We start from the raw sequence: 27,189 nt of genomic DNA on the forward strand, positions 1-27,189 counted from the left end.
GGAGTGAAGCGTTGTGTTTGCTGCCCCGTGTCTTCAACAAGCATTTCTTTGGCCCAGAAAGCTGCCAGCAGCATCTATTCTGATCCTATTACAGTCATATATGTCCCATAATGGATTAACTGTTAACCGAGGCACGCACACGGTGAGAGTCACAATCTTTGTTAGGTATAGTATTTAAACAAAAACAGTAAAGAAATCCCTAGAAAATCTGGCCACGTCTGGCTGGGAAAATGCAAGGTCTCTCAAAACCCGCCCTAAAAACCCAGAAGCACGGGGAAGGGTTGGATTCAGTCACCCAAAAATCCACCCATTCGGACTCTCTGCTCTGCCTCGCGTTACAGCCTGGAAGTTCTGACAGCCGGAGGGGGCAGGTGCGCAAAAGCAGGGGGGCGTGGCTTGCGGGGACGGGGCGGGGCGTGGAGACGGACTCTAGGCGGGACGCGGCGGCGTGGGGGCGTGGCGACAGGGGCGGGACGAAGCGGAGACGGACATGGCGGGGGCGGCGCCCACGCGCAGACAAGATGGCGGTGCGTCTGCTGAGGAGGGCGGCGCGCGGAGCGGCGGCAGCGGCGCTGCCGAGGCTGTGAGTGCACGTCCCCAGTCCCCCGCCACCCGGCCAGGCTCGCCGTGGGTCGGTACCCGGCTCAGCGCCGCGCAGGCGCGGCCTTCTCGCCCACTGGCGGGAACTCCCGCCGGCCGGGAGCACCGTGCGCCTCCCGCGCGCGCGCGGGCTCGACCTCTGCCAAGGTCGCCGACGCCCCGCGAGGGTCGCCCCACACTGTCCGTGCCTCCCTGTGGGAGGGCCCTTGCTTGAGCCGGGGAAATGGGTACAAGCGTTGGATCTCTGAGACCCAGAAAACAAAACTAGCGTCCCCACACGTGGAAACCGTGAACGTATGCGTGTTTTATAAAAGGGGGCCTGGAGTCAGCCTCTCAGAGGATGCTGAGAGGCTGCTGAGAGGCGGCTCGCCTCCGCTGTTGTTGGGCACAGCGGTTCCCAAACTGTCTGGTCTCAGGACCCCTTTACAGGCTGAGAAATTATTGAGGACCCCGAAGAGCTTTTGCTTGTATCTGTTGATTTTAACGGTATGAGGAATTAAAACAAAAATTTTAACTATTCATTTAAAAATAACAAATCCATTCAAATTTAACGCAAATGACATCTATAATGAAAATAACTATTTAAAAAAAAGTGGCATGGTTTTATATGTTTGAAAATCTCTTCAGTTTAATTAAGGACCATTGGAGTCTCATATCAGCTGTCTTGGAGGAAGTTTGCCAGGAAATTCCAGGCTCATGCACAATCTATTTGGAAAAGGGAAGAGCTCGCAGACCCTCTCAAAGGGCCTCGGGGCACCCCGCCCCCACCCCCAGGTGTCCCCAGATCACACTTTGAGAACCGCTGGTTGAGACTTGCTTGTTTGCCAACTACATGCACATACGGTATCGCATTCTGTTCGCTGATCACCATGTGAAGAAGCTGGGTGAGTCGTTCATAAAGATGAGGAAACTGAGGCTAGGAGAGGCTAAGTGACTCTCAAAGCGGAGAATGGCAGAGTTGGGTTCAGAAACCAAGTCAGTGGCTCCTGGTCTGGAACTTTTTTTTTTTTTTTTTTTTTTTTTTTAAATTTATGGCTGTGTTGGGTCTTCGTTTCTGTGCGAGGGGGCTTTCTCCAGTTGCGGCAAGCGGGGGCCACTCTTCATCGTGGTGCGCGGGCCTCTCACTATCGCGGCCTCTCTTGTTGCGGAGCACAGGCTCCAGATGCTCAGGCTCAGTAATTGTGGCTCACGGGCTTAGTTGCTCCGCGGCATGTGGGATCTTCCCAGACCAGGGCTCGAACCCATGTCCCCTGCACTGGCAGGCAGACTCTCAACCACTGTGCCACCAGGGAAGCCCTGGTCTGGAACTTTTTTACATCTGCTTGCTCGGTGCTTCCTGACTCACTGGTGTCCCATACCAGGGCCCACCTGGTTTTATGCATCCCACCTTCCCATTTCCTACATCTGGGCCTGGTAATGTCCCTGGACACCGGAGCTCACCCCTGGAGCCAGAGGTGAGCCCCTGAAGGGGTCTACCCAGACCCTTCCAGAAAGTCCTTTCCTGGCCTGTGAAGGGGCCAGCTTCTGTGGCCTGTTCAACAGTGGGTCAAGTGACCACACCCAGTCACCTACTTCTAAGGCTCTTGGGGCCCAGCTCATAATGCTCGTCATCTCCCTTAGCACACTGGCTCATTCTCAGCACGCCTGCACACCCCACCAAGGCCATGGCAGCAGGCTTTCATGCAGGGCCCTTCCCAGAGCCTACACCCCAAGTTAAATCCTGTGGGTCGTGGCGCCTTCAGCACATGTGGGGATGGGAAAAGTAAATGTGCCCAAGGTCATCTTAGAAAAGTCTGCCTAGACATGCCTTAATTTCTATCCCAGTTGTGTTGCACTTCAGCTTCAGGCCAGTGGACTGGCTTCGGTTGGCTTTTTTCTTCTGTTTTTAGAGTATCAGCAACATTGCTGATAGGCAGGTGCTGAAACCTCTTCCCGACCCTCCAACAATTGCCTCTCTTGCTGTCCCTGATGCTTCCCCGCCTATCCTGTCTCCAGCCTTGCAGCTCTCTGTTTCCACTTCTCAGTTTATATAAATACCCTGTCCTCAAGTTGGGGGGACATAACTGCCCACAGGTAGGTGTGCTATTGCTAGGGATGTCTTTTAAATCCTCAAAGAAATATGTGTGAATAGTAACCCATGCATAAATACACATCTAGAAATATTTCTGATGTAACCATAGAATCATTCTAGCCTCTTCACCTTGCTTGTTTGTAAATTTTCACTCCCCCAGTGAGAAACCTGGCTCCCACCATGCGCCATCCAGTTACTCAGTTATTCAGTTTCAGCATACACATGTAGCAGTATCTGACTTGTTAGACCATACTCCATGGGAAAAAAGCTTTATCAACTAGAGTGCAGTGCTTAGGTGTAGTTCCTTTCCCTTTAGTCTTATAGGTTCCACTCATTTCCACAGTTACTTAGGTTAGCACCTTTTTCTTCCATCCCCTTCAGTGAAGTTGTTTCATATATTCATCATACGGTAAGATTCTCTTTTCCCTTTTCTTGTCTAGTTGCACTAGCTAGTGGTTTTAGTAGCATGTTAAATAGGAGTGATGAGAGGAAGCATTCTTGCCTTGTTCCCGATCTTAGGGAAAGCATCCAGTTTCCACTGTTAAGTCTGATGTTAGTTGTAGGTGTTTTGTAGAACTTTTTTATTCCCTATTTACTGAGGTTGTTTTTTTTTTTTTAACGTGAATCAGTGTTGAATTTTGTCAGGTTCTTTTTCTGTAATCAATTGATATGATCATATGATTTTTCTTCTTTAGCCTGTTGATGTGGCATATACATTAATTGATTTCTGAATATTAGACCAGCCTTGTATACCTGGCATAAATCCCACTTAGTCATGGCATATAATTCTTTTTATACATTGTTGGATTTGATTTGCAAAATATTTTGAGGGTTTTACATCTATATTCATGAGTGACATTGGTCTGTACTTTTCCTTTCTTGTAATGTGTTTATTTGGTATTGGTTTCTATATGTCTCATGTCTTTTTTGTTTCTCTGTTCCTTTTCTACTGCTTTCTTTTGCATTAAGTGAATATTTTCTTATGTAATACTTTTTATTTCTTTAATGATTTTTTCTACTATTTTTTTTTTTTAGTGGTTGCTCTAAGGCTTACCATATGCATCTTTTAAAAAAAATTGTGGTAAAATATGTATAACATAAACTTTGCCATCTTAACCATTTTAAGTGTACAGTTTAGTGGCATTATCATATTCACTATCCCCCTGATTTTTTCGTCACTCCAAACAAACTCTGTACCCATTAAGCAATAACTCCTCCTTCCTAGCACCTGGTATTCTCTAATCTACTTTTTGTGTCTCTGAATTTGCCTATTTTAGGTATTTCATAGAAGTGGAATCATGCAATATTTGTCCTTTTGTTTCTGGCTTATTTCACTTAGCATAGTGTTTTCAAGAGTCTTCCATGGTGTAGCATGTATTAGAACTCCATTCCTTCCTATGGCTGGATATTTCATTGTATGTATAATATGTTACCATATACATCTTAACTTATCAGAATCTACTTTTGATTTATACTAAATTCCAGAAGATGGAGAAATGTTATATCTATATAGTTCTATTCCCTTTTCTTCTTTTTTATGATATTATTGTTATACATATTATATTTATATATGTTACAAATCCAGTGATACTTTGTTGTAGTTATCATTTTTTTAACATTTTTATTGGAGTATAATTGCTTTACATTTTTATGTTAGTTTCTGCTGTATAACAGAAACAGCTAAAGTGAATCAGCTACATGTATATATATATATCCCCATATACCCTCTCTCTTGTGTCTCCCTCCCACCCTCCCTATCTCACCCCTCTAGGTGGTCACAAAGCACCGAGCTGGTCTCCCTGTGCTATGCGGCTGCTTCCCACTAGCTGTCTGTTTTACAATTGGTAGTGTATATATGTCCGTGCTACTCTCTCACTTCATCCCAGCTTACCCTTCCCCCTCCCCATGTTCTCAAGTCCATTCTCTACGTCTGCGTCTTTTTTCCTGTCCTGTCCCTAGGTTCTTCAGAACCTTTTTTTTTTTTTTTTTTTTTTTAGATTCCATATATATGTGTTAGCATATGGTATTTGTTTTTCTCTTTCTGACTTACTTCACTCTGTATGACAGACTCTAGGTCCATCCACCTCACTACAAATAACTCAATTTCGTTTCTTTTTATGGCTGAGTAATATTCCATTGTATATATGTGCCACATCTTCTTTATCCATTCATCTGTCGATGGACACTTAGGTAGCTTCCATGTCCTGGCTATTGTAAATAGTGCTGCAATGAACACTGTGGTACATGACTCTTTTTGAATTATGGTTTTCTCAGGGTATATGCCCAGTAGTGGGATTGCTGGGTCGTATGGTAGTTCTATTTTTAGTTTTTTAAGGAACCTCCATACTGTTCTCCATAGTGGCTATATCAGTTTACATTCCCACCAACAGTGCAAGAGGGTTCCCTTTTCTCCACACCCTCTCCAGCATTTACTGTTAGTAGATTTTTTGATGATGGCCATTCTGACTGGTGTGAGGTGATACCTCATTGTAGTTTTGATTTGCATTTCTCTAATGATTAGTGATGTTGAGCATTCTTTCATGGGTTTGTTGGCAATCTGTATATCTTCTTTGGAGAAATGTCTATTTAGGTCTTCTGCCCATTTTTGGATTGGGTTGTTTGTTTTTTTTTGATATCGAGCTGCATGAGCTGCTTATAAATTTTGGAGATTAATCCTTTGTCAGTTGCTTCATTTGCAAATATTGTCTCGCATTCTGAGGGTTGTCTTTTTGTTTTTTTTATGGTTTCCTTTGCTGTACAAAAGCTTTTAAGTTTCATTAGGTCCCATTTGTTTATTTTTGTTTTTATTTCCCTTTCTCTAGGAGGTGGGTCAAAAAGGATCTTGCTGTGATTTATGTCACAGAGTGTTCTGCCTATGTTTTCCTCTAAGAGTTTTATAGTGTCTTACATTTAGGTCTTTAATCCATTTTGAGTTTATTTTTGTGTATGGTGTTCGGGAGTGTTCTAATTTCATTCTTTTACATGTAGCTGTCCAGTTTTCCCAGCACCACTTATTGGAGAAGCTTTTCTCCATTGTATACTCTTGCCTCCTTTATCAAAGATAGGTGACTGTATGTGCATGGGTTTATCTCTGGGCTTTCTATCCTGTTCCATTGATCTATATTTCTGTTTTTGTGCCAGTACCATACTGTCTTGATTACTGTAGCTTTGTAGTATAGTCTAAAGTCAGGGAGTCTCCTCCAGCTCTGTTTTTCTTTCTCAAGATTGCTTTGGCTTGTAGTTATCATTTATATAATTTTATGTCTTTTAAAGAAACTAGGAGAAGGAGATGCAAGTACACACACACACAAACACACACTTACTTTATAGTATTTGTTATAGTAATCTTCTTATTTACTGTTCCTGGTTCTTTTCAAATGTTCCTGTGGATTTGAGTTACCATCTGGTGCCATTTCTTTAACCCAGTACATCTTTGCTCCTACCCACCTCCTTTGTATTGTTACTGGCAAATATATTAGGTTTCTAAATGTTATAGGCCTAACAATACAATTATATAATTTTTTTTATATAGTTGCTTTTAAAATTAGACAAGAGAAGAAAGGAACAGAAGTATGCAATTAAACAGTGTTTTATAATTACACAGTTACCTTTACCATTGCTCTTTGTGTATGTGTATGAATTTGAATTATTGTTTGGGATTACTTTCAGCCTGAAGAGCTTCCATTAGTATTTCTTGTAAGGTGGATCTGCCATCAACTGCCCTACACATATGCATAGACTTTTAGATTCCCAGGAATATGTCAGAGCTTTTCAAACTCTATGGATATCTCATTCTCCAGCTTTTCTGTTTAAGCTGTTTTTTAACCTGTTGTTTACCCCAACTGTTATCTACTATCTCAGGTAGCTGTGATCTTAAATAATTGCTTCTGATGGTTTTTGAAAAATGACTTTGGGGAAAATGCTGTTACCACTGTTCAACTCTGAGTCAGGTCAGTGGGGTCTTCCAGGGAACCACCAGACAGGTCAAGTAGTGGCAGTCCTCTGGGAGTGTAGCTTTGAAAGAGCTCCAGTCCTGCCCTGCCCCCTCCAGTGGCTGCCAGGCTGCTGGTTTTCACTGTAGTTTTAGCTGTTGGTTTTCAAGGCTACCACCAAACTGGGGAAAGGGTTGTTGACCTGAAGCAAATAGACTGCCAGATAGTTCTCTAGCAGAAATGGGTTTATTTGGGATCAGCAGAGAATTGCAATTCAGGGTCAGCGACCATGGCAATACATGTTCAACTTCCTGCATGACAAGGGAAGGAGAATCCTTTTATAGAGAAGGAAAGGAAGTTGGGAGGGCCGTAGTAAGCAGAGTCCATGGCTTTGCATTTATTGAGTCCTTGGCAGGAAAGAGCAGTCTTCTTCTTCCTCTTGGGCTCTGCAGTGGTGCCAGGTGATGAGAGTACCCCCTTCTAGTTTCCCAACTCTATGTAATTAAGGTTTCTGTTTAATTAATTTTTCATATTTCCACCTTTTGATCAAGATTTTTCTCAGAAAGCATTGCTGATCAAGTCAGGTTTTCTCGTTTCAGCAGCTTTTTGTGCTGCAGTGTCTGGAAGGACCTTCCCTACGTATAGTGTTTCATGTTGTAGGGAAAGTGCACAGATTGGGAACCTATTAAGGTCACATTCCAGTAACAAGGAGGGGCCGGAGGGGGAACTCTCAGGCACTTTTTATCTGAAGTCTCTGTGTTAACAAGGTCGTAGACATTGGAGATCATCTGAAGTGTTACGTCATCAAAGGTTTGGCAACAAACTTTGAAAAGGCCTGGTACAGATTTCTTGGGAAAGCTGTCTGATCAGTTAGCATCTGCTTCAATTCTGGGAAATCTTTACTTTCAGGTCACCAGGTGACATTCGGTTCCAGTCAGAATTTGGTGCTTTCTTTAGGTGTGTCACATGAATACAGGAGTCTGTTTCTTGGGGTTTGGTGGCACAAGGGTTGGTTAACAGTATTTGATAGGGGTCTTTCCAGTGAGATTGAAGAAAGTTCTTCTGGAGGTGTCTTTTCCAATAGATGAAATCTCCAGGTTGCAATGTGTGATGCTTAAGGTCTTCATTTCCTGAGGGCACACTGTGAAAAGATTGCTCTACCAAAACATGGTTACTTTTAATAGTACCAGTTAGCCTTTGCAATATTGGAGTGTCTCTCCTTTTATCAGTTGTGCGTCAAAAGAAGCAGGAGCCAAGTGTATTGGGCATCCTGTGACTGTTTCAAAGGGTGAGAGTTTATGAGTTCCAAAAGGGATGGATCTGAGTTTTAGAAGGACCAATGGCAATGCTTTTGGCCAAAGTATTTGGAGGGTCTCTACAAATTTTGCCAATTGAGTCTTAATAATGCCGTTAGTCTGTTTAACTAAACTAGAGGATTGAGGGTCAGAAGTACAGTGAAAGTGTTATAAAACCAGACAAGCAGCACATACTTTGTAAGTGCCTGGCCAGTAAAAATGGATTCCTCAATCTCTATGAAGTTTGAGAGGAGTTCCCTGTCTGCAAGGGAAAGCTTCAGTCCAGTGTGTAAACATATAGGTCATGACTAAAACATAGGTCATGACATATTCCACTAGATGGAATAAATTGTATAAAATTCATTTGCCAGACCTCAGATGGTTCATTAAACAGTTTAAAATGTCTGGGAGCAACACGAACAACTTCCCTGGATTGTACTTTGGACAATGGGACAAGTGAGGTAGGCACTTTTTGTGGCCTTCTTAATGTTTCCCCACCAATATTGATTCATGAAGGCTGTCATTTTGTCAGTAGACCAGTGGTTTAATGAATGTATGGTGGTGAAGAGTGGGAATTTTACTGTGTCTGGTAGGACTGGGTTGTTGTTTGGTCCAAACCTGAGCTTTCTCTTTTTATCAAAACAACAATTATTGAATTTCCAATTTTGTTTTTTCTTTTCTGAGGCCAATTGTTGGGCTTCTCTAGCCAGTTTTTCTAAATTATCATTTGGTGAAATATCCCTTTGGATCATGACAGAAGTTTGGATGCTGGTGGTCCTTTTAAAGGCAGCATTCCTTGCAGAATTATCAGCAAAGTGATTTACCCTAGCTTCCAGAGAATCAAGCTTAGAATGTCCCAGAACCTTAATAATAGCTAAAGCAGCTGGTAAGAGTACTGTATTCAATAATTCTTTTTTTTTTTTTTTTTTAATAATTCTTGAAAATAGGGGCCATTTAAATTTTTACTTCCAATGGAAATAAGGAAGCCGTGTTGCTTCCACAACATTCCAAAATCACGAGTTACTCCAAAAATCATATCTACTATCAGTTTAAATATTGGCAGTTTTATCCTTGGCTAAATCACAAGCACGTGTAAGGGAATATAAGTCAGCCTGTTGGGCCAAAGTAGCCATAAAGATGCTACCTCAACAACATCAAAAGGAGTAGTAATAGCATACCCAGCACAATATTTGCCTTCATCACCTTTAAGAAAAAGAACCATCAGTGAACTGTGAGAAGTCAGTGTTACCCAATGAAATTTCCTGTAGATCATTGTGAGGAGTCAGGAAGTGGTCCGTCAGAGTTAAGCAGTGGTGAGGAACTCTTTCCGTGGCGGAGGGGAGAAGAGTAGTTGAGTTAAGGTTATTACAGTGTAAAAGAGTTATGTGAGGGGCAGGTAATGAGAGGACTTCAGGGGAGGTGAGATGTCTGGCTGAGAAATGTTGAGTATGGTGGGAATTCAGGAGAGCTTCTACTGCATGAGGTACAAAAATGGTTAAAGGGGATCCCACAACAATTTTCTTGGTGGTCTTAAGCAAGAGGGCAGTGACTGTAATGGCTCTAAGGCAAGGGGAGTATCCCTGTGCCACAGGGCCCAGTTGCTGGCTATTATACCTTGTGTGTCAATGGTGGTCCCCATGTTTTTGGGTGAGTACGCCAAGGGTGTTCCCTTCCTTTTCATATACAAAAAAAGAAAAGGGGAATCTATAATGGATGTGCCCAAGGGCAGGTGGGTTCATCATACCCTCCTTTAAGGCCTTGAAGTCTATGTCATTCAGTTCATCCCATAAAAATGGGTCAGGGTTATTACTGTTGAGTAAAACATGTAGAGGTTTGGCCATAAGAGAGAAATTTGGAATCCCAATTTTGGCAGTAACTAACTAGCCTGAGTAAACCTCACATTTGGCACTTAGTTTTGGGTTTTGGGAAACTTAAGATACCATAAAGTCTATCTGGATCTAGGTTTAGCCCTTGTTCTGATATCAGATGCCCTAAACATCGAAACTGGGTTTGGGCAAACTGCAGTTTGACAGTAGTCATCAAAGTGACCTACCAGGTGAATTAAATGACCCTTTGACATCTTTTATTTGTTCCATCTCTGACGGTACTAGAGCAGTTTCTGGAAACACTGATTGTTTGTCCCCATTGAATCAGCTACCACTTCCTTATGGGCAAAATCTCCAACTGATGTTGGCAAAATTCACAGTGCACCTCCCATCAAAATTCAAATAGACCCCTCAAAATCTCTTCCAGAAAGGTTGGTTAGAGGGCCAGAGTTGCCTAAAGCACTTAAATTTGTAACAGTCTCTTTTTCAGTGTCTTAGCTTTTTACAATAACAGCAGAAAACAGGAGGGTTTTCATTTTCTCTGGGAGCTTTCATTTGCTAGAGCTGAAGATTAAGAACTTTGGTGGTCTTCCTTGGAGGTGACTCATCTAGGGCAGGAAAGATCTGTTTTGCCAGATTAACTAAATCTGGAATGGACACAGTTTCCCATTCCAACCTGGTCCTTTTTACTTCAAGGGAAGGTCCCAGTTCAGCCCATTAATAAACATGGAGTTAAAAGCTACCTGGGTGGAATCAACATCTGAAAGAAGACCAGAATTTTCTTTGAAAACAATCTGAAGTTGATTGTAATAATCATGAACAGGTTCTCAGATTTTTGTGTGCAAGCCTGAATTTTGTTCCAATGAACAGGCTTTGGAAAAGCCCTAGGGATTGCTTGATGAAGTCATCTCGTGATTGCCTGAGCCTGATTGTATAAGAAGTTAGTGGGCTGGTCTCCCAGTTGTAATTCTAGAGACCTTTCAGGACTTTTCCAGTTAGTGGTTTTCATCCAAAGCTGAGCCTGGCCTTCATCAACAAGCATATGAACTGGCCAATATAAGTCAGGAAAAAAGTTTGATAAGTTTGAATGACTATATTAAATTCTTCAACAAACCTGTGAGGATCTTCGGTTACTTTAGCAGAATCTTTGACTATGGCTCGCAGTTCACCCTTAGTCCAGGGAGAATAAGAAATTAAGGATTTAGCCTCTGGACCCTCAGAAGACTTAATTTTAAAAGGATAAATTCTGACAAGTTCAGAGGAAAAGGGAGTGGGGAGAGTTTCAGAGAAAAGGGGAAGTTTGGCAAGAGAATTAGTATGGGAGAATTGAGGGTATAGAGGAGGCATAGGTGGTGTAGAAGAGAAGGAGGAAGATGGCATCAGAGGTGGAGTCTGAGACAAAGAAGCCCAAGAAGAGCCTGAGATTTCAGCAGCCATTTTATCTTTCTTTAATCCTTTGCCTCAGTCTTAAAACCTTACTTTACCGAGAGGCAATTTTAGATTCCTGATATCATTGGAAAGCCTCAAAATACCAATCGAAATAAGCATTCCACTCAGTTCTGGAAAACTTTGAACTATTGTAGTCCAATTTGGTTTTAAGGAAATTAAGTTTGAAGATTTCAAATGTTCCTCATAATGGCTACTGATATTCTAAATTGCCTTTGATCAGGTTGGTAATGTTTTTTCCATAAATGTTTTTGCCTGGAGTTTTCATTGTGGAAAAAATTTTAAACTACGAATTCAATTTCTTTCATAGATAAAAGGCTACTCAGGTTATCTAATTCTTCTTGAGTGAGCATTGGTAGTTTGTGTCTTTCAAAGAGTTTGTCCATTTCATCTAAGTGGTCAAATTCATGGGCATAGAGTTATGATTGTCCCTTATCCTTTTTCTTAGAGCTTTATAGAGGTATAATTTACACACCATAAAATTCATCCTTTGTAAGTGTTAATTAAATAATCATTAGTAAATTTGTAGAGTTGTGCAACCCATCACCACGATCCAGTTTTAGATCACCCCCAAATTTCTGCCATCCCCCAAATTATCTCGAGCCCGTTTGCAGTTAACCCTCACTCCCACCTCCAGCCCTATCATCCTTTTTTTTTTTTTTTTTGCTATCATCCTTTTAATGTTCATATTGTCAGTAGTGACTTGCTCTCTTTCCTTGGTATTTGTAATTCTTTTGTCTCTCCTTTTTACTTGGTCAGTCTGGTTAGAGTTTTATCAGTTTATTGATCTTCTTGAACTATCTTTTGGTTTTATAGATTTTTCCTATTTTTTCTGTTTTCTATTTCATTGATTTCTGTTCTTATCTTTATTATTTCCTATCTTCAGCTTACTTTGGGTTTAATTTGACCTTTTAATGCCATCCAAATGGAGGATGGAAATGGGAGAAGAAGGGTGCAGAGGGGAGAAATTGTAGGGCAGAGAAGAATGAAAGCAGTGAGAGAGAAAGGGAAGAAATCTTTATAGAAAGAATGCTAAAGAGGAGTCAGGGGTTAAAAAGAACTGAGAAATTTTAGAATGATCATTTTGAAAAGAACTCAGAATAAGAATATGTGTACTTTGTCACTTGAATTGGTATTAAAAGGTCAATGTGAAGTGTTAGGTATTTTTAAATGTTTGTTGACATCATTAGAAATAGACTTGAGTTGCCCAAATGCATGGTGAGAAGCTAAATGGGATGCTGTAAGCAAAAATCATGTTTTTGGTTATGAGGCAGAAAGTAACTTTAAGTAGTCCGGGGAGGTAGGGGGACCAACTGTCTCAACTTGCCCAGGACTGTCCTGGTTTTAGCGCTGAAGGTCCCACGTTCCTGGAAGCCCCTCTGTTCCAGGCAAACCAGGATGGTTATTTACTCTAGAGATAGAGAAATGAAGGACTGAAGAATGGAGTAAAGATAATCTAAGATGGTAGACCAGAGATTCAAGAATTGGAGCTAGAGCCTTCTAGAATGGCTTCCTAAGAGAATGGGATGGGATAGAGTATTCAGAATGTTTTCACGGAGAAAGAAGGGCCTCTGCTAGGAGCAGGGCTGAAGAGAAGAGAAAGATAGAGGAGACTCTGAGGAAATAGGAAATACCATAAAGCGGTATATAGACCAGGAGTAGCCTGGAGGCAGGGGACATGCCTGTGGGCTGGACGGAGGAGTTGGTGGGAAATGAGGTAAAACTAGAGCCAAAACTAGTGGGCAGTAGCCAAGCTGGTGAGCAAGAACTAAAAGTGGTAGCTAGGCCTGAACTGGAAGATGCACATGCATGTGGGTGGTGCCTCCTGGAGAAGATGTAGCTGTAGGGAAATTCGCAGCAAGGGGCTGTGTGCCAGCAAGGCTGTGCCAAGCCTGTGGAACAGCATAAGGTTCGCTTGTGGATCCATACCAGCTGTGGAGGGCTTCTACTCCCATTGTACCATTGCCCTGTTAGAGAGTTTCACTGTGAACTAGAACCATCTGTGTGGGCGCAGGCTGGGAGGAAGGATATTGGGTAGCCCCAGGGAGAGACCGAGGGTGGGGAGGAAAGGCTGGGACCCGAAGATGAACTGAAAAACCTTTACCCGCTGCTCCCCGGGGCCCATGATCCAGAAGGGAGTTGAGGACAGTTTCATCACATGTGCTTTTCTCTATTCTACCCTGAATAACTGTAGCCACCGAAGTCTCTGCCCTCTCAGGGAACTCTCCTGAGTGCCCTTGCTTTGCAGAATGTTTGAGTGGCATAAACACTTCATTCTTCTAGAAATACTCCATAGTGGTGCATTGAGGATGGAGTATTCTCTGAAATTACATTTGAGGTTAGAAGGTGACGCATATGCTTGGTTGTAGTTAAGCCCGGTGGAGGACATCATACATGGTCAAATGAGGTAGCATCCAGAGTGGCTGACACCACTCAGCGTTGGCACTTCCCTGAAGTGGTTATTTTCTCCAGTGATGGCTTTGCAACAGCCAAGTTTTGATTGATGTAATTTCTGAAAACAGCCTTTGGTCACAGTTTTCTTAACTAAATGTTACAGTGGCCACTCTGTAGGAGCTGCCATTTTATGCATGACTCCCTGTGGGGAAGTCTGCAGGTGCATGTGGCTAAGATTTTAGGAAGACAGGGAGAAGAAAGCTGGGCTCCTTGGGGAGTGGTTATTGGTGGGTTTGATTAATATTCGTAAGATTGGAAGAGTTGTTAATTGTAAGAAACAATATACTTTCTTGCCTTTGAGTGCAACTGGGTTGTGTTCTGTTGTTACATGTTTCTTATTTATTCCCTTATGCATTGCTCATGATCTTGACAGGTTAAGTTTAGAACTTTATTAATCAATAAAGAAAATTTCAAGGAAATAGTATTTGTGTTTTCCTATAGGTCACTTGGGTATGAATTTAAATCCATTATAATTCATAAAGGTTTAATTTATTTCATGTTTTTACTTGAATATAGCTTATCAGTTAAATAACTCATTTGAATGATGTAGACAATCAGTGGGCCCCAGAATTGAGATTCCTTCCTTCCTTCTTCTTTCCTTCCTTCCTTCTTTCCCTCCTTTGTCTCATTTTCTCCTTCCTTCCTCCCTCCCTTCCTTCCTTCTCCAACTATAAGCCAGACTTAAGATGGCTTTTTATTTAGTTGCTTTGATTTTATGTTTTGGTTAAATTTTAGGATGTTAACCTAATCTCTGAGCATTGATGTTCACTATTGTTCCTCAGCTATCACATATATATTTGTTTGTATATAACCACAGTTGTTCTTTGGGTTTATTTCCAAGTTTGGGGGTTTTTTTTCCCTTGGGAAATGCAGAGATAAATATCCCTATATCCAGGTCTCTGTGGCTACCCTTACTTAAGTCCTTGGAGGTAATTTTCTATATGTGAACTTGCTGGGTCAAAGATTTTAAGCCTTTTGATGCTTGTTGTCAAATTGCCCTCCAGAAATGGTGATAGATACCTGGATTGCAGTATGCCTTTTAAAGGCTTACTTACCTCTTTTCCTTGGCGTCAGCAGGCCCATGCACAGTAAAATAAGCACAGACTGTCTTGTTTTGCTGGTCACATAGCTGGCGGTGCCAGGCCTAGAAAGAACCCCATCTCCTGGCTGTCAGCCACTAGCGGCTTTTCACTATGTGGCCTCAGCTGTCATACTGACCCAGCCTACAGGTGTTTCTGTAAACAGCCATGTAATTTTACTTCTACAAGTTCTCTTCAAAACTATGCCACGTGTAACATCTTCCTCTTAGGCTAGGAGATTGACAAAAGTGCCTGATTTCATAATAAAGGAATCAAAGCCAATTTCCATGAGAAAGTAAGGATTCCATTTTAATAGTATGCTTGGTATGGACAAGTCTGTCTGAACTGTTTCCTCATGCTGTATTCTTTTTTTTTCAATATTTATTTATTTATTTGGTTGCGTGGGGTCTTAGTTGTGGCAGGTGGGCTCCTTATTTGTGGCTCTCAGGCTCCTTAATTGTGGCATGTGAACTCTTAGTTGTGGCATGCATGTAAGATCTAGTTCCCTGACCAGGGATCGAACCTAGGCCCCCTGCATTGGGAGTGCAGAGTCTTATCCACTGTGCCACCAAGGAAGTCCCCCATGCTGTATTCTGACTGAGAAGGCAGAGTGACCAAAGTGCTATGTAAGTATTTGCAGGACACTTTTCAAATATTAATACTCAGAACCCCAGAATACTGAAAAAATTTAAAGACAGCACTTTGTACTTTATTGTCCTCCTTGCCGCCCCCAGTAAAATTAGGGTTACAATTTGGTGGTAGACTGTGTTTGCCTTTGAGATGAAAGTTCTACATTGCTAAAAAATTGTATATTGGGACTTCCCTGATGGTGCATGGTTAAGAATCCGCCTGTCAATGCAGGGGACACAGGTTCGAGCCCTGGTCTGGGAAGATCCCACATGCCACGGAGCACCTAAGCCCATGTGCCACAACTACTGAAGCCTGCGCGCCTAGAGCCCATGCTCCGCAGCAAGAGAAGCCACCAAAGTGAGAAGCCTGTGCACCGCAACGAAGAGTAGCCCCTGCTCGACGCAACTAGAGAAAGCCCGCGCACAGCAACGAAGACCCAACGCAGCCAAAGATAAATAAATAAAATAAATATTAAAAAATTGTATATTTAAAAAATATGAACCTTTTTAAAATTTATATGGTCATTTAAAAACATAATTGCATGCATATGTATACGTTGTACCACTTTACAAGTAGTGCAGGCTTATTTTAAAGCACTTACACTTGACTTGTCTTCTTACTTAATCTCACAGTATTCTTTGTGAGAAGGATGATATACCCACTTTACTTTTTGGCCAAATACCAAAATTTAGGGGGGGAAAGGAATCTGTGCCACATTAAAAGGATCATACACCATGATCAAGTGACGTTTATCCCAGGAATGCAAGGATTCTTCAATATATGCAAATCAATCAATGTGATACACCATATTAACAAATTGAAGGAGAAAAACCATATGATCATCTCAATAGATGCAGAAAAAGCTTTCAACAAAATTCAACACCCATTTATTATAAAAACTCTCCAGAAAGTAGGCATAGAGGGAACTTACCTCAACATAATAAAGGCCATATATGACAAACCCACAGCCAAAATCGTTCTCAGTGCTGAAAAACTGAAACCATTTCCACTAAGATCAGGAACAAGACAAGGTTGTCCACTCTCACCACTGTTATTCAACATAGTTTTGGAAGTTTTAGCCACAGCAGTCAGAGAAGAAAAAGAAATAAAAGGAATCCAAATTGGAAAAGAAGTAAAGCTGTCCCTGTTTGCTGATGACATGATACTATACGTAGAGAATCCTAAAGACTCAATCAGAAAACTACTAGAGCTAATCAATGAATTTGGTAAAGTAGCAGGATACAAAATTAATGCACAGAAATCTCTTGCATTCCTATACACTAATGATGAAAAATCTGAAAGAGAAATTAAGGAAACACTCCCATTTACCACTGCAACAAAAAGAATAAAATACCTAGGAATAAACCTACCTAAGGAGACAAAAGACCTGTATGCAGAAAACTATGAGACACTGATGAAAGAAATTAAAGATGATACAAGCAGATGGAGAGATATACCATGTTCTTGGATTGGAAGAATCAACATTGTGAAAATGACTTTACTACCCAAAGCAATCTACAGATTCAATGCAATCCCTATCAAACTACCAATGGCATTTTTCACAGAACTAGAACAAAAAATTTCACAATTTGTATGGAAACACAAAAGACCCCGAATAGCCAAAGCAATCTTGAGAAAGAAAAACGGAGCTGGAGGAATCAGGCTCCCAGACTTCAGACTATACTACAAAGCTACAGTCATCGAGACAGTATGGTACTGGCACAAAAACAGAAATATAGCTCAATGGAACAGGATAGAAAGCCCAGAGATAAACCCATGCACATATGGTCACCTTATTTTTGATAAAGGAGGCAAAAATATACAATGGAGAAAAGACAGCCTCTTCAATAAGTGGTGCTGGGAAAACTGGACAGCTACATGTAAAAGAATGAAATTAGAACACTCCCGAACACCATACACAAAAATAAACTCAAAATGGATTAAAGACCTAAATGTAAGACACTATAAAACTCTTAGAGGAAAACATAGGCAGAACACTCTGTGACACATCACAGCAAGATCCTTTTTGACCCACCTCCTAGAGAAAAGGAAATAAAAACAAAAATAAACAAATGGGACCTGATGAAACTTAAAAGCTTTTGCACAGCAAAGGAAACCATAAGACGAAAAGACAACCCTCAGAGTGGGAGAAAATATTTGCAAATGAAGCAACTGACAAAGGATTAATCTCCAAAATTTATAAGCAGCTCATGCAGCTCAATATCAAAAAAAACAAACAACCCAATCCAAAAATGGGCAGAAGACCTAAATAGACATTTCTCCAAAGAAGATATACAGATTGCCAACAAACCCATGAAAGAATGCTCAGCATCACTAATCATTAGAGAAATGCAAATCAAAACTACAATGAGGTATCACCTCACACCAGTCAGAAGGGCCATCATCAAAAAATCTACTAACAGTAAATGCTGGAGAGGGTGTGGAGAAAAGGGAACCCTCTTGCACTGTTGGTGGGAATGTAAACTGATACAGCCACTATGGAGAACAGTATGGAGGTTCCTTAAAAAACTAAAAATAGAACTACCATACGACCCAGCAATCCCACTACTGGGCATATACCCTGAGAAAACCATAATTCAAAAAGAGTCATGTACCACAGTGTTCATTGCAGCACTATTTACAATAGCCAGGACATGGAAGCTACCTAAGTGTCCATTGACAGATGAATGGATAAAGAAGATGTGGCACATATATACAATGGAATATTACTCAGCCATAAAAAGAAACGAAATTGAGTTATTTGTAGTGAGGTGGATGGACCTAGAGTCTGTCATACAGAGTGAAGTAAGTCAGAAAGAGAAAAACAAATACCATATGCTAACACATATATATGGAATCTAAAAAAAAAACCAAAAAGGTTCTGAAGAACCTAGGGACAGGACAGGAAAAAAGACACAGGCGTAGAGAATGGACTTGAGGACACGGGGAAGGGGTAGGGGAAGCTGGGACGAAGTGAGAGAGTGGCATGGACATATATACACGACCAAATGTAAAATAAATAGCTAGTGGGAAGCAGCTGCATAGCACAGGGAGATCAGCTCAGTGCTTTGTGTCCACCTAGAGGGGTGGGATAGGGAGGGTGGGAGGGAGACGCAAGAAGGAGGAGATACGGGGATATATGTATACATATAGCTGATTCACTTTGTTATAAAGCAGAAACTAACACACCATTGTAAAGCAATTATACTCCAATAAAGATGTTAAAAAAAAAAAAAGAATCCATGCCAGATGCTGTTTTCATATAGAAACACTGGAGGGCGCTCTAGCAATGGAAGATGTAAATTGTCTCCTTAGGTGCATGCATCTTAGTATACTAAGGCAGGAGAATTGGTTTTCCTGTTTGTTTTAACACAAATGAAAGACAGCTAGATGTGAGGGCATATTTCTGTACTGACCTATAAATGGCCCCTTGCACAGTTTGTGAGACATTTAAGAAGTAGCTCTGTGCTCTGGCCCTCATTATTACCTCTTCCCTCCTCTTGCCCCTTCCAGCTATACCGGCCTCCTGCTCACGGTTGTGTTCTCAGCCTGCAGCACTCTGTCCCTTTACGTCTCTGCTCAAATGTCACCCACCGGAGAGGTCTTTCCTGACCACCCTGTACAACAAAGCACACACCCCCTTAACGTGCTACACTCGCTCCACCTCACTCTGCCTAATGTTTTTTTCCATTGCACTCATTTCCACCTGCCGTACTGTATGTTTATCTATTTATTGGTTGTCTGCACCCCATCCGCAGCCCCCATATTCATGAGCACACGGACTTGGTCTGTTTATCCCATTGCTATATACCTTGGCCATGAAGCAGTGCCTGGCATGCGATAAGTGTCCAATATAGATTTGCTGAATGAAAGGTACTGTATCTGGAGATTAGTGCCTTTTTTATTATCATAAAGTATACATATATTTACCATTTTAACCACTTTTAAGTATACAGTTCAGTGGCATTAAGTACATTTACCTTTTTTTTTTACAACTATCACCACCATCCATCTCCAGAACCTTTTCCTCATCCCAGACTGAAACCCTGTTCCCATTAAACAGTAATTGCCCATTCCCCTACCTCCAGTCCCCAGTAACCACTATTCTCCTTTCTGTCTTTATGAATGGCTATTCTGTATTTTCATAGAAGTGGAATCAGGCGATATTTGTCTTTTGTCTGGCTTATTTCACTTAGTATAATGTCCTCAAGGTTCACCCATATTGTAGGGAATCAGAATGTCTTTCCTTTTTAAGGCTGGATAATATTTTATTATATGTCTATACCACATTTTGTTTATTCATCCATCAGTGGATCTTTGGGTTGTTGCCACCCTTTGGCTATTGTTAGTGCATGTTTTATATAGAGCACAGAAACATGATGTTAAGGTTTTGAGTCTAAAGTGGATTCCTTTGAAACAATGATAACATCTTTAAATCATACCAGTGGGTGATTTCTGCCTTCACAAAATACTTTTAGTTCAGATTAAAGTAGAAACTTATTCAAGCTCCTAAAAATCAGAGTTGGTTTAATATCCCTTATTGGTGCTATTCAGGTTTTTTTTTACAAATGTCAAAAAAGAAAAAACAGTTCCCAAGATCAAATTACTGACTCTCTGCTCTGAGCAGGAAGATCCTGGATAGATGCTCTGGGGTTGCAGTCCAGTGCTGACGCCACAGTTAGCCCTTGACCTTGTTCAAGGCCCTTGTCTAAACTGAGCCTTTTTCTCACAATGAAAACAAGGAGGGTGGACTAGATGCCTCCTGCCCACTGACATTCCATAATCTAGGAAGGAATTATTGACCTAAAGCAAGAGGACTTTGGAGAATTCAGAAATATAAAATATATGGCTTTTTGAGCTTTGGGTTATTTTGGTCCATTTCAGCTCAATTTGACTTCAGAGATTGAAGATAATAAAAGTTTTGCTTCCCCCAAATTTATGGGCACAGCCTGCATCCGGTTGATTTACACTCCTCCCTCCTGCCATCTTGGGGGATTTTTGTTCGTGTGTTATTCATCCTCATCCTTCATATCCTCAGGTCAGGAGGTGTCTTCACCGTTTCTCTCTCTCTCTCTGCAGTAGGGACCTCTGCCAGGTGCTCTGTTTAAGCCCTCAATCAAGTGGCTGCTGACTGCCGCAGTACAGAGGGGCTATGATTCTGAAGTAATTGGGGTATAGTGGGAATACAGAACCTAGAAGAACTCAGGAGTAAGAAGAGGTGGATGTCCTAAATTAGCATTATCTGCAAGAATGACTCGGAAAGTAGAGACATGATTTTTGCTTGTATGCTGTCCGCTTCCAGTTTCCTCCTGCCCTCCTGGAACCCTCAGGCTGCCCCACAAATGCCCCAGTGCTTGAAGCACAGTGTTCTTAGGTCCCATGGTCAGCCGTTCACCTAGTGATGCCCAGAGACTCTGAGAAAACCAGGATGTGCAAATGTCGTGTGTGTAGCCCCACCCAAATGTTGTACATTTGAACGAATGTCTTCTGCAAATGCCTCACCTGCAAAGGATTTGTCCCATAAAGAGAATTTCTCCTCTACCAGGAAAGCAAATGTGGACGTCAGAGAGGCTTGTGGTGCCCCTCCCACCCCCCATCCTCTAGTCGAAGGTCCATGCTGTAAGTTCGGGTCGTCAGTCTCTCCCTGTGCTACAGAACAGTCTGGGATTTACCAGGGGTCTGGTGACACGCCTGAGACTGGGGAGAAGCCTAACCCTTAGGAACCCCTGACCTCACGCTCATACTCATGCACCCACTTCTTACTTAGCTTCCTAAAGCTGGCCTCCAATCCTGTTACCCACCCCCATACACAGCATAAATTCCCTGATATCTTCCAACTGTCTGCTGCGTGAAGTCTGGACCCCTTAGTGTGGCAGCACAGGCCACCTCATCCATCACCCACCTTTCCAGTGTTTCACCTTGTGGCATTTAGCCAGAATGCTCATCCTTCTTCACACCCCCCCATCCCTCTCCCCTCTCTGATTGGCTCACACCCTTCCTCATGCCTCTCACCTCAGGGCCCGTTACAAATGCCACTTCCTCCTAGAAGTCGTCCTTCCCCAGACCTCTCAGACAACAGCCATCTGCCCCTTCCCTCTGAAGGCCAACCCCTTCTGATGGCTCTTTCCACCTTTTCCCTTCATTAAGGTTATCTAGGATCAAACTCCTAGTCATCTTTGATGCTCTCATCTCCCTTTCCTACCCATACCACATCTGTTGCCAGGTCTGTTGATTCTCTCCTTCAGTTGTCAACTCTTCCCCACCCTATTAGTTTCCTATTGCTGCCGTAACAGATTACCACAAACCTAGTGGCTTAAAACAACACAGATTTATTATTTTAAACTTCTGGAAGTCAGAAGTCTGAAATGGGTCTCAATGGGCTGAAACCAAGGTGTCAGCAGAGCTGCATTCCTTTCTGGAGGCATGAAAGGAGAATCCGTTTCCTTTTCCGGCTTCTAAAAGTTCCCATATTCTTTGGCTCATGGCCCCTTCCTCCATCTTCAGAGCCAGCAACAGTGGGTCACATTCTTCTCATGCTGCCCTTTTTCTGGTTTTCTCACTTCTGCCTCCCTCTCCCACTTATAAGGATGCTTGTGTTTATATTGAGCCTACCTGGATGATCCAGGCTAATCTCAATCTCAAGGTCAGCTGATTGGCAACCTTAATTCCACCTTGCCATGTAACCTACCATATTCCCAGGTTCCAGGGGATAGGCCATGGATGTCTTTGGGGGCCATTATTCTGCTTACCATACCCACTCTCCTAGCTTCAGGTTTGAGTTCTCGGAGTAGCTGTCTGATGAGCTGCCTGCCTCACCTCCCTCATCACCTCCCATGTTACATGCCACCTGCATAGATATTAGGATATATATTCTGTTATCAAGACTTGTTGGGTCTGCCTCCAAAAATATTTCGTGGTTCTGTCCCTTTCTCTTTGTCTCCAATGCCACCATCCTAGTGGTCATCTCTCATCTGGACCACTGTGAAGGGGGTCTTTTACATCCACTTATACCCCTCCAACCCATTTTTAAAAATTGAAGTAAAACTTGCATAATATAAAATTAACCATTTTAAAGTGTACAATTTAGTACATTTACAATGTTGTACAACTATAACCTCTATTTAGTTTTCATCACCCCAAGGAAAACCCTGTACCTGTTAGTAGTCACTCCCTGTTCCCACTCCTCCCAGCCCCTGGCAACCACTAGTCTGTTTTCTACCTATTCTGGATATTTCATATAAATGGAGTTATGCAATATATGGCCTTTTGTGACTGGCTTCTTTCACCTAGCACAATGTTTTCAAGATTCATCCATGTTGTAACATGTACCTGTATTCCGTTCCCCTTTATGACTGAATAGTATTCTATTGTAGGTATATACTTTATTCTGTTTATCCGTTCATCAGTAGATGGACATTTGGGTTGTTTTTACCTTTTGACAACTGTGAGTGGTGCTGTTGTGAACATTCATGCAGAAGTATTTGAGTACTTGTTCTCCATTCTTTTGGGGGTATACCTAAGAATATAATTGCTGGGTCATATGGTAAATCTATGTTTAACTTTTTGAGCAAGCACCAAACTGTTTCCCACAGTGGCTGCACCGGTTCCACTGGCGATGCACAAGGGTTCCAATTTCTCTGCGTCCCTGCCAACACTTGTTATTTTCTATTGTTTTTATTGTCGCCATCCTAGTGGGTGTGAAGTGGCGTCTCGTGGTGTCCTCCAAACTATTTTTTTTTTTTGAAAACTATTCACTTTTCCCAGACAACTTTTTTTTTTTTTAATTAATTTTGTTTATTTATTTAATTTTATTTTTTGGCTCTGTCGGGTCTTAGTTGCAGCACATGGGATCTTCTATTGTGGTGCGCAGGCTTCTCGTTGTGGCATGCGGGTTTTCTCTCTAGTCGTGGTGCACGGGTTCCAGAGCATGTGGGCTCTGTAGTTCGCAGCTCGTGGGCTCTCTAGTTGAGGCACGCGGGCTCAGTAGTTGTGGTGTGCGGGCTTAGTTGCCCCGTGGCATGTGGGATCTTAGTTGCCTGACCAGGGATCGAACCTGCATTCCCTGTATTGGAAGGCGAATTCTTAACCACTGGACCACCAGGGAAGTCCCCAAACTATTTTTAAATACACTAATTGGTTCATCTCACTTCCCTGCTTAGCATCCTTAAAGCTCCCTCCCGTGGCCCTCCAGGGCGTGTCTGGTCTCACCCCTTCTATGTCTTGCATTTCACTTACTTCCACCCTTCTCACACACTCTACTCACCCCAGCATCATAGGCCTTCTCTTGCTTCCTTAAGCAAGGAGGGCAAAGACGATGGGCTTTGAGGATCATTGGGGTTCAGACACTTTCCCAGGATCACACAGAGCTGAGCCAGGGCCCTGGCCCCGCCACTTACTAGCCAGCTCCTTCCAGGTCCCTCATCTGTAAAGGGGGCTCGTGATACCACAGAGTGTGGTTAAAATTAAATGAAATGAGTGCTGGCTCATAACACCGATAAACAGTGGATGTAAGAAAAAAAGAAACAAGATAGATACATAAAGCCCCTCTTCATCCACCTCAGCTCCACTGTCTAAGACATATCCTCCCACCCCCATTTCCTCCCTCAAGGCATCTTGTTCCTCATCACACAGTTTAGTCACGAGATGTGAACGGGTGCATTTCCCTCTTATGTTTGGTCTCTTCCACGAGATGGGAATCTCCACGTCCACCCCTTTGAGCCTGTGCCCAGCACAGTGTCTGACACATAGTAGGTATTTATTAAAAAATACCTGGTTGAGAAAAATCATCATATGGTCACAGTAAACAGAATTCATGACTAATTATCCACTTGACATGAGAGGGTGGAAAGGCAAACTTTTTTGCTGTGAGTGTGGGTGTATGTATGTTTTCCTCGATTATAGATTTGTCTAAACATTCCTGCTAATTTAAGATGTCAGATCTGAAGTTTGTTTCTTGGCTTGAGTTTTTGAACACAGTCCAGGGCTGTTTTCAGATTCCTCAATATTCTCTTTTTGGGAAAGAGTTTTTGAAAGCATAAAGTGGGTGTCTTCTGTACATGCTTGTCTACATTTTTCATTTACCAGCATGAGTGTGGGGAGGGGAAGATGAGATTTTAATGGCAGTACGTGGCTGTACCCCAACACAGAGGTGTCACTGGGAGAACCTGGTACAGTCCAAGTCTATGTGGTCAAAAGCACCTCCCCAGCCAGTGTTTCTGCCCCAGGTACATTCTGTTTATTTTAGAATTTCTCACCTGTGGAACACATTTCTTTTCCTCAACTCAGCATCTGGAAGGTGTATTAAATAAAGTCATGGTCTTTCAGCTCAATGGAGGAAGCTTAGCAGGATCCGAAACAATATTTCTTTCATTCAGAAATCTTTTCTGCTTTTGCTTCTTCCCTACCCCTCATCATTCCACTACCTCCACCCCAGACACCCTGGGGTGTCATACTAGAGTGAGGTGTTGCAGAGAGCATGGACCCCCTTCTCGCCAACATTGGAATTACTGAGCTGCTATTGGAGAAGTCTCATGTCTTCTCCTTCAGGAATTAAGGAACCCACGGGTTGATTTGGGGCAGAATCCCCCATTCGGGAACTCTTCTGCTCATCTGAGGCCCATCGAGCTGTACACTCCTTGAGGAAAAGTTACCACCTTTCCTAATTCCTGTCTCTGTGCAGCGCCTGGGTGGACTACTAACTAGCAAGTTTCTGAAACCAGCTGGATGGCTCCACACATTCTGTTGTGTGTGGGAACTGCTAAGCGTTAGCAGCTAGCCAGTGACCAGCGGTGATGAGCGGTTAGGCTCCGCAAACGTGTCATGTGCTAAGTGAGGACCCCAGGTATCAGCTGAAGAAACAACTTTTAAAAATGGAAATAGGACTGTTGACACAGGTGCCTTTTACTAATTAGTGTACTGTTTTTGAGGAATTAGTAAAAATGTTAGTATTTTCAGGATTGTTGTTAATGAGGGATGAGAAGCTTATCTTTTTATCTTCACAACCATATAGTTTACTGCTTGATGTGGTTTTCTCTCTCTCTTGATGTTTTTAAATTTGATTTTTATTTTAGTGAGGACAAAAGCACTTTCTTGCAGGACTCACTGATTTTATTATGCAGGTAAATGGGGAAAGTATTTTCCTTCATAGAACAATTTTTTTCAACAGAAAGTTCTAGAACATATCAATGGTCTTCTTTTTAAGTAAAAGTCCCTATAACACATCTATTTTTATTATTCAGTCATTCATTTATACATTCTCCTGAAAAGAAGGAGAATTATGCCCCTACTAAGTCCTAGGCCGCAGCTAAGAAGGGGGAATGGGAGAAAATTTCCGGAAGGTCTTTTCCGTGGCAGGCACCTGGAGGTCCTTTATTTGGTGCATTTCATGTAAGATGTGGGCTCTGTTCTAAGAAGTGTATAGTTTACGTGGGAATAGAGGAGGGTGAGTGACTTTCATAGGGCATGGGGTCTATTCACAGGGAAATGGACCTCTGAGCAGATCTGAAAAGATGACAGGAGAAGGGCATTCCTGGCCGAGGGAACTGCATGTGCAGAGCAGAGCAGGGGACTTAGGAGTGGGTCAGTGTGGAGTGTGGGGTGTCTTGTGGCAGAGGGGCTGGACATGAAGCTGAGCAGGTCAGTTAGGGTCAGGCTGTGAAGGGCTTCTAAGGTCCTACCAGGATTTCAGATGTACGTTGTGTTGGTAACCGGAAGGCAGTGGAGATGTTAAATCTCTGTCAGCCTCCATCTCAAGTTAGTTCTTCACTCTGTACTCTGGTCTAAGTGGTAGTCCCATGTCATTTCAACCTCTTGCCTCTCTCTTTTCTTTTAATTACATTCAAAATGTGCTGGGAAACCTAATTGGAAGAGAGAAAAAGTGGTGAAACTCAGCCTGTGGGGCAGGCCCGTCCATCCTTTCTTTCCAATGCATTTACTATCTTTAAATACTTCTCGTTATTTGGAGACTTCAGGTGACTTCATTTCTCTGAGTACTGTACACTTAGTTTCCAACATCTGTAGTTAATTTCTTAAGAGACCTTAATGAGAAACTTCAAATAGTTTAAATGTCAGTTACCAAAAAAGTGAGGTTTTCAAGTTCCAGTTATCTTCTATATTGATTGTTGAAATGCAATCCCAGGTGGATGTAATTTAAGACAGATGCCATTCCAGAGCTTCAGTTACAAAGAACTTATATATTTTCAGGACTAACAAACCGGCCCTGTTGTCACTACACTTGCAGGGCTGTCTACAGTTCTGGCTTACCTGGCATGGGCTCGGTTCACTGCATTCACTCTGGCTCTGTGTTTCGGCTGGTGCTTTTGAATCTAGAAAGATCCAAAAGCTACTATGTATATAAAAATATGTTGAGAATATCGTAGATGTTATAATAATTACAGTTTTTAATCCTACATTTTTGAGAGGAAAAAAGTAGTCATGATGTACTTTATCATAGATTTATTCTTTTTTTTTTTTTGAGAGAACCAGAGGAAATTTCATTTTTTTTTTTAAACAGAAGCATTCTTTTTTTTTTTTTTTTTTAATTAATTAATTTATGGTTGTGTTGGGTCTCTGTTTCTGTGCGAGGGCTTTCTCTAGTTGTGGCAAGTGGGGGCCACTATTAAATTTATTTATTTATTTATTTATTTATTTATGGCTGTGTTGGGTCTTCGTTTCTGTGCGAGGGCTTTCTCTAGTTGAGGCAAGTGGGGGCCACTCTTCATCGCGGTGCGCGGGCCTCTCACTATCGTGGCCTCTCTTGTTGCGGAGCACAGGCTCCAGACGCGCAGGCTCAGTAATTGTGGCTCACGGGCCCAGCTGCTCCGCGGCATGTGGGATCTTCCCAGACCAGGGCTCGAA

The 27,189-nt window shown here is 42.2% G+C and overlaps 1 protein-coding gene across 11 annotated transcripts in view; it reads left to right on the forward strand.

The window, feature by feature from the left end:
• Window positions 1-473: 473 nt before the first annotated feature.
• The window catches only part of CLYBL (citramalyl-CoA lyase), a 255,684-nt gene continuing 228,968 nt past the window's right edge, over window positions 474-27,189 (forward strand). For all 11 annotated transcript variants that reach the window (XR_014237204.1, XR_014237205.1, XR_014237206.1 and 8 more), the window contains exon 1: window positions 474-583. Coding sequence is in view for 6 of the 11 variants with exons in the window: in XM_082366165.1 (XP_082222291.1) it covers window positions 522-583 (62 nt within the window). In the remaining 5 variants the exon portion in view is untranslated. The remainder of the gene's footprint in view (window positions 584-27,189) is intronic.

The sequence above is a fragment of the Balaenoptera borealis genome (assembly GCF_965194805.1).
Source record: "Balaenoptera borealis genome assembly, chromosome: 18".
Classification (NCBI taxonomy): Eukaryota; Metazoa; Chordata; class Mammalia; order Artiodactyla; family Balaenopteridae; genus Balaenoptera; species Balaenoptera borealis.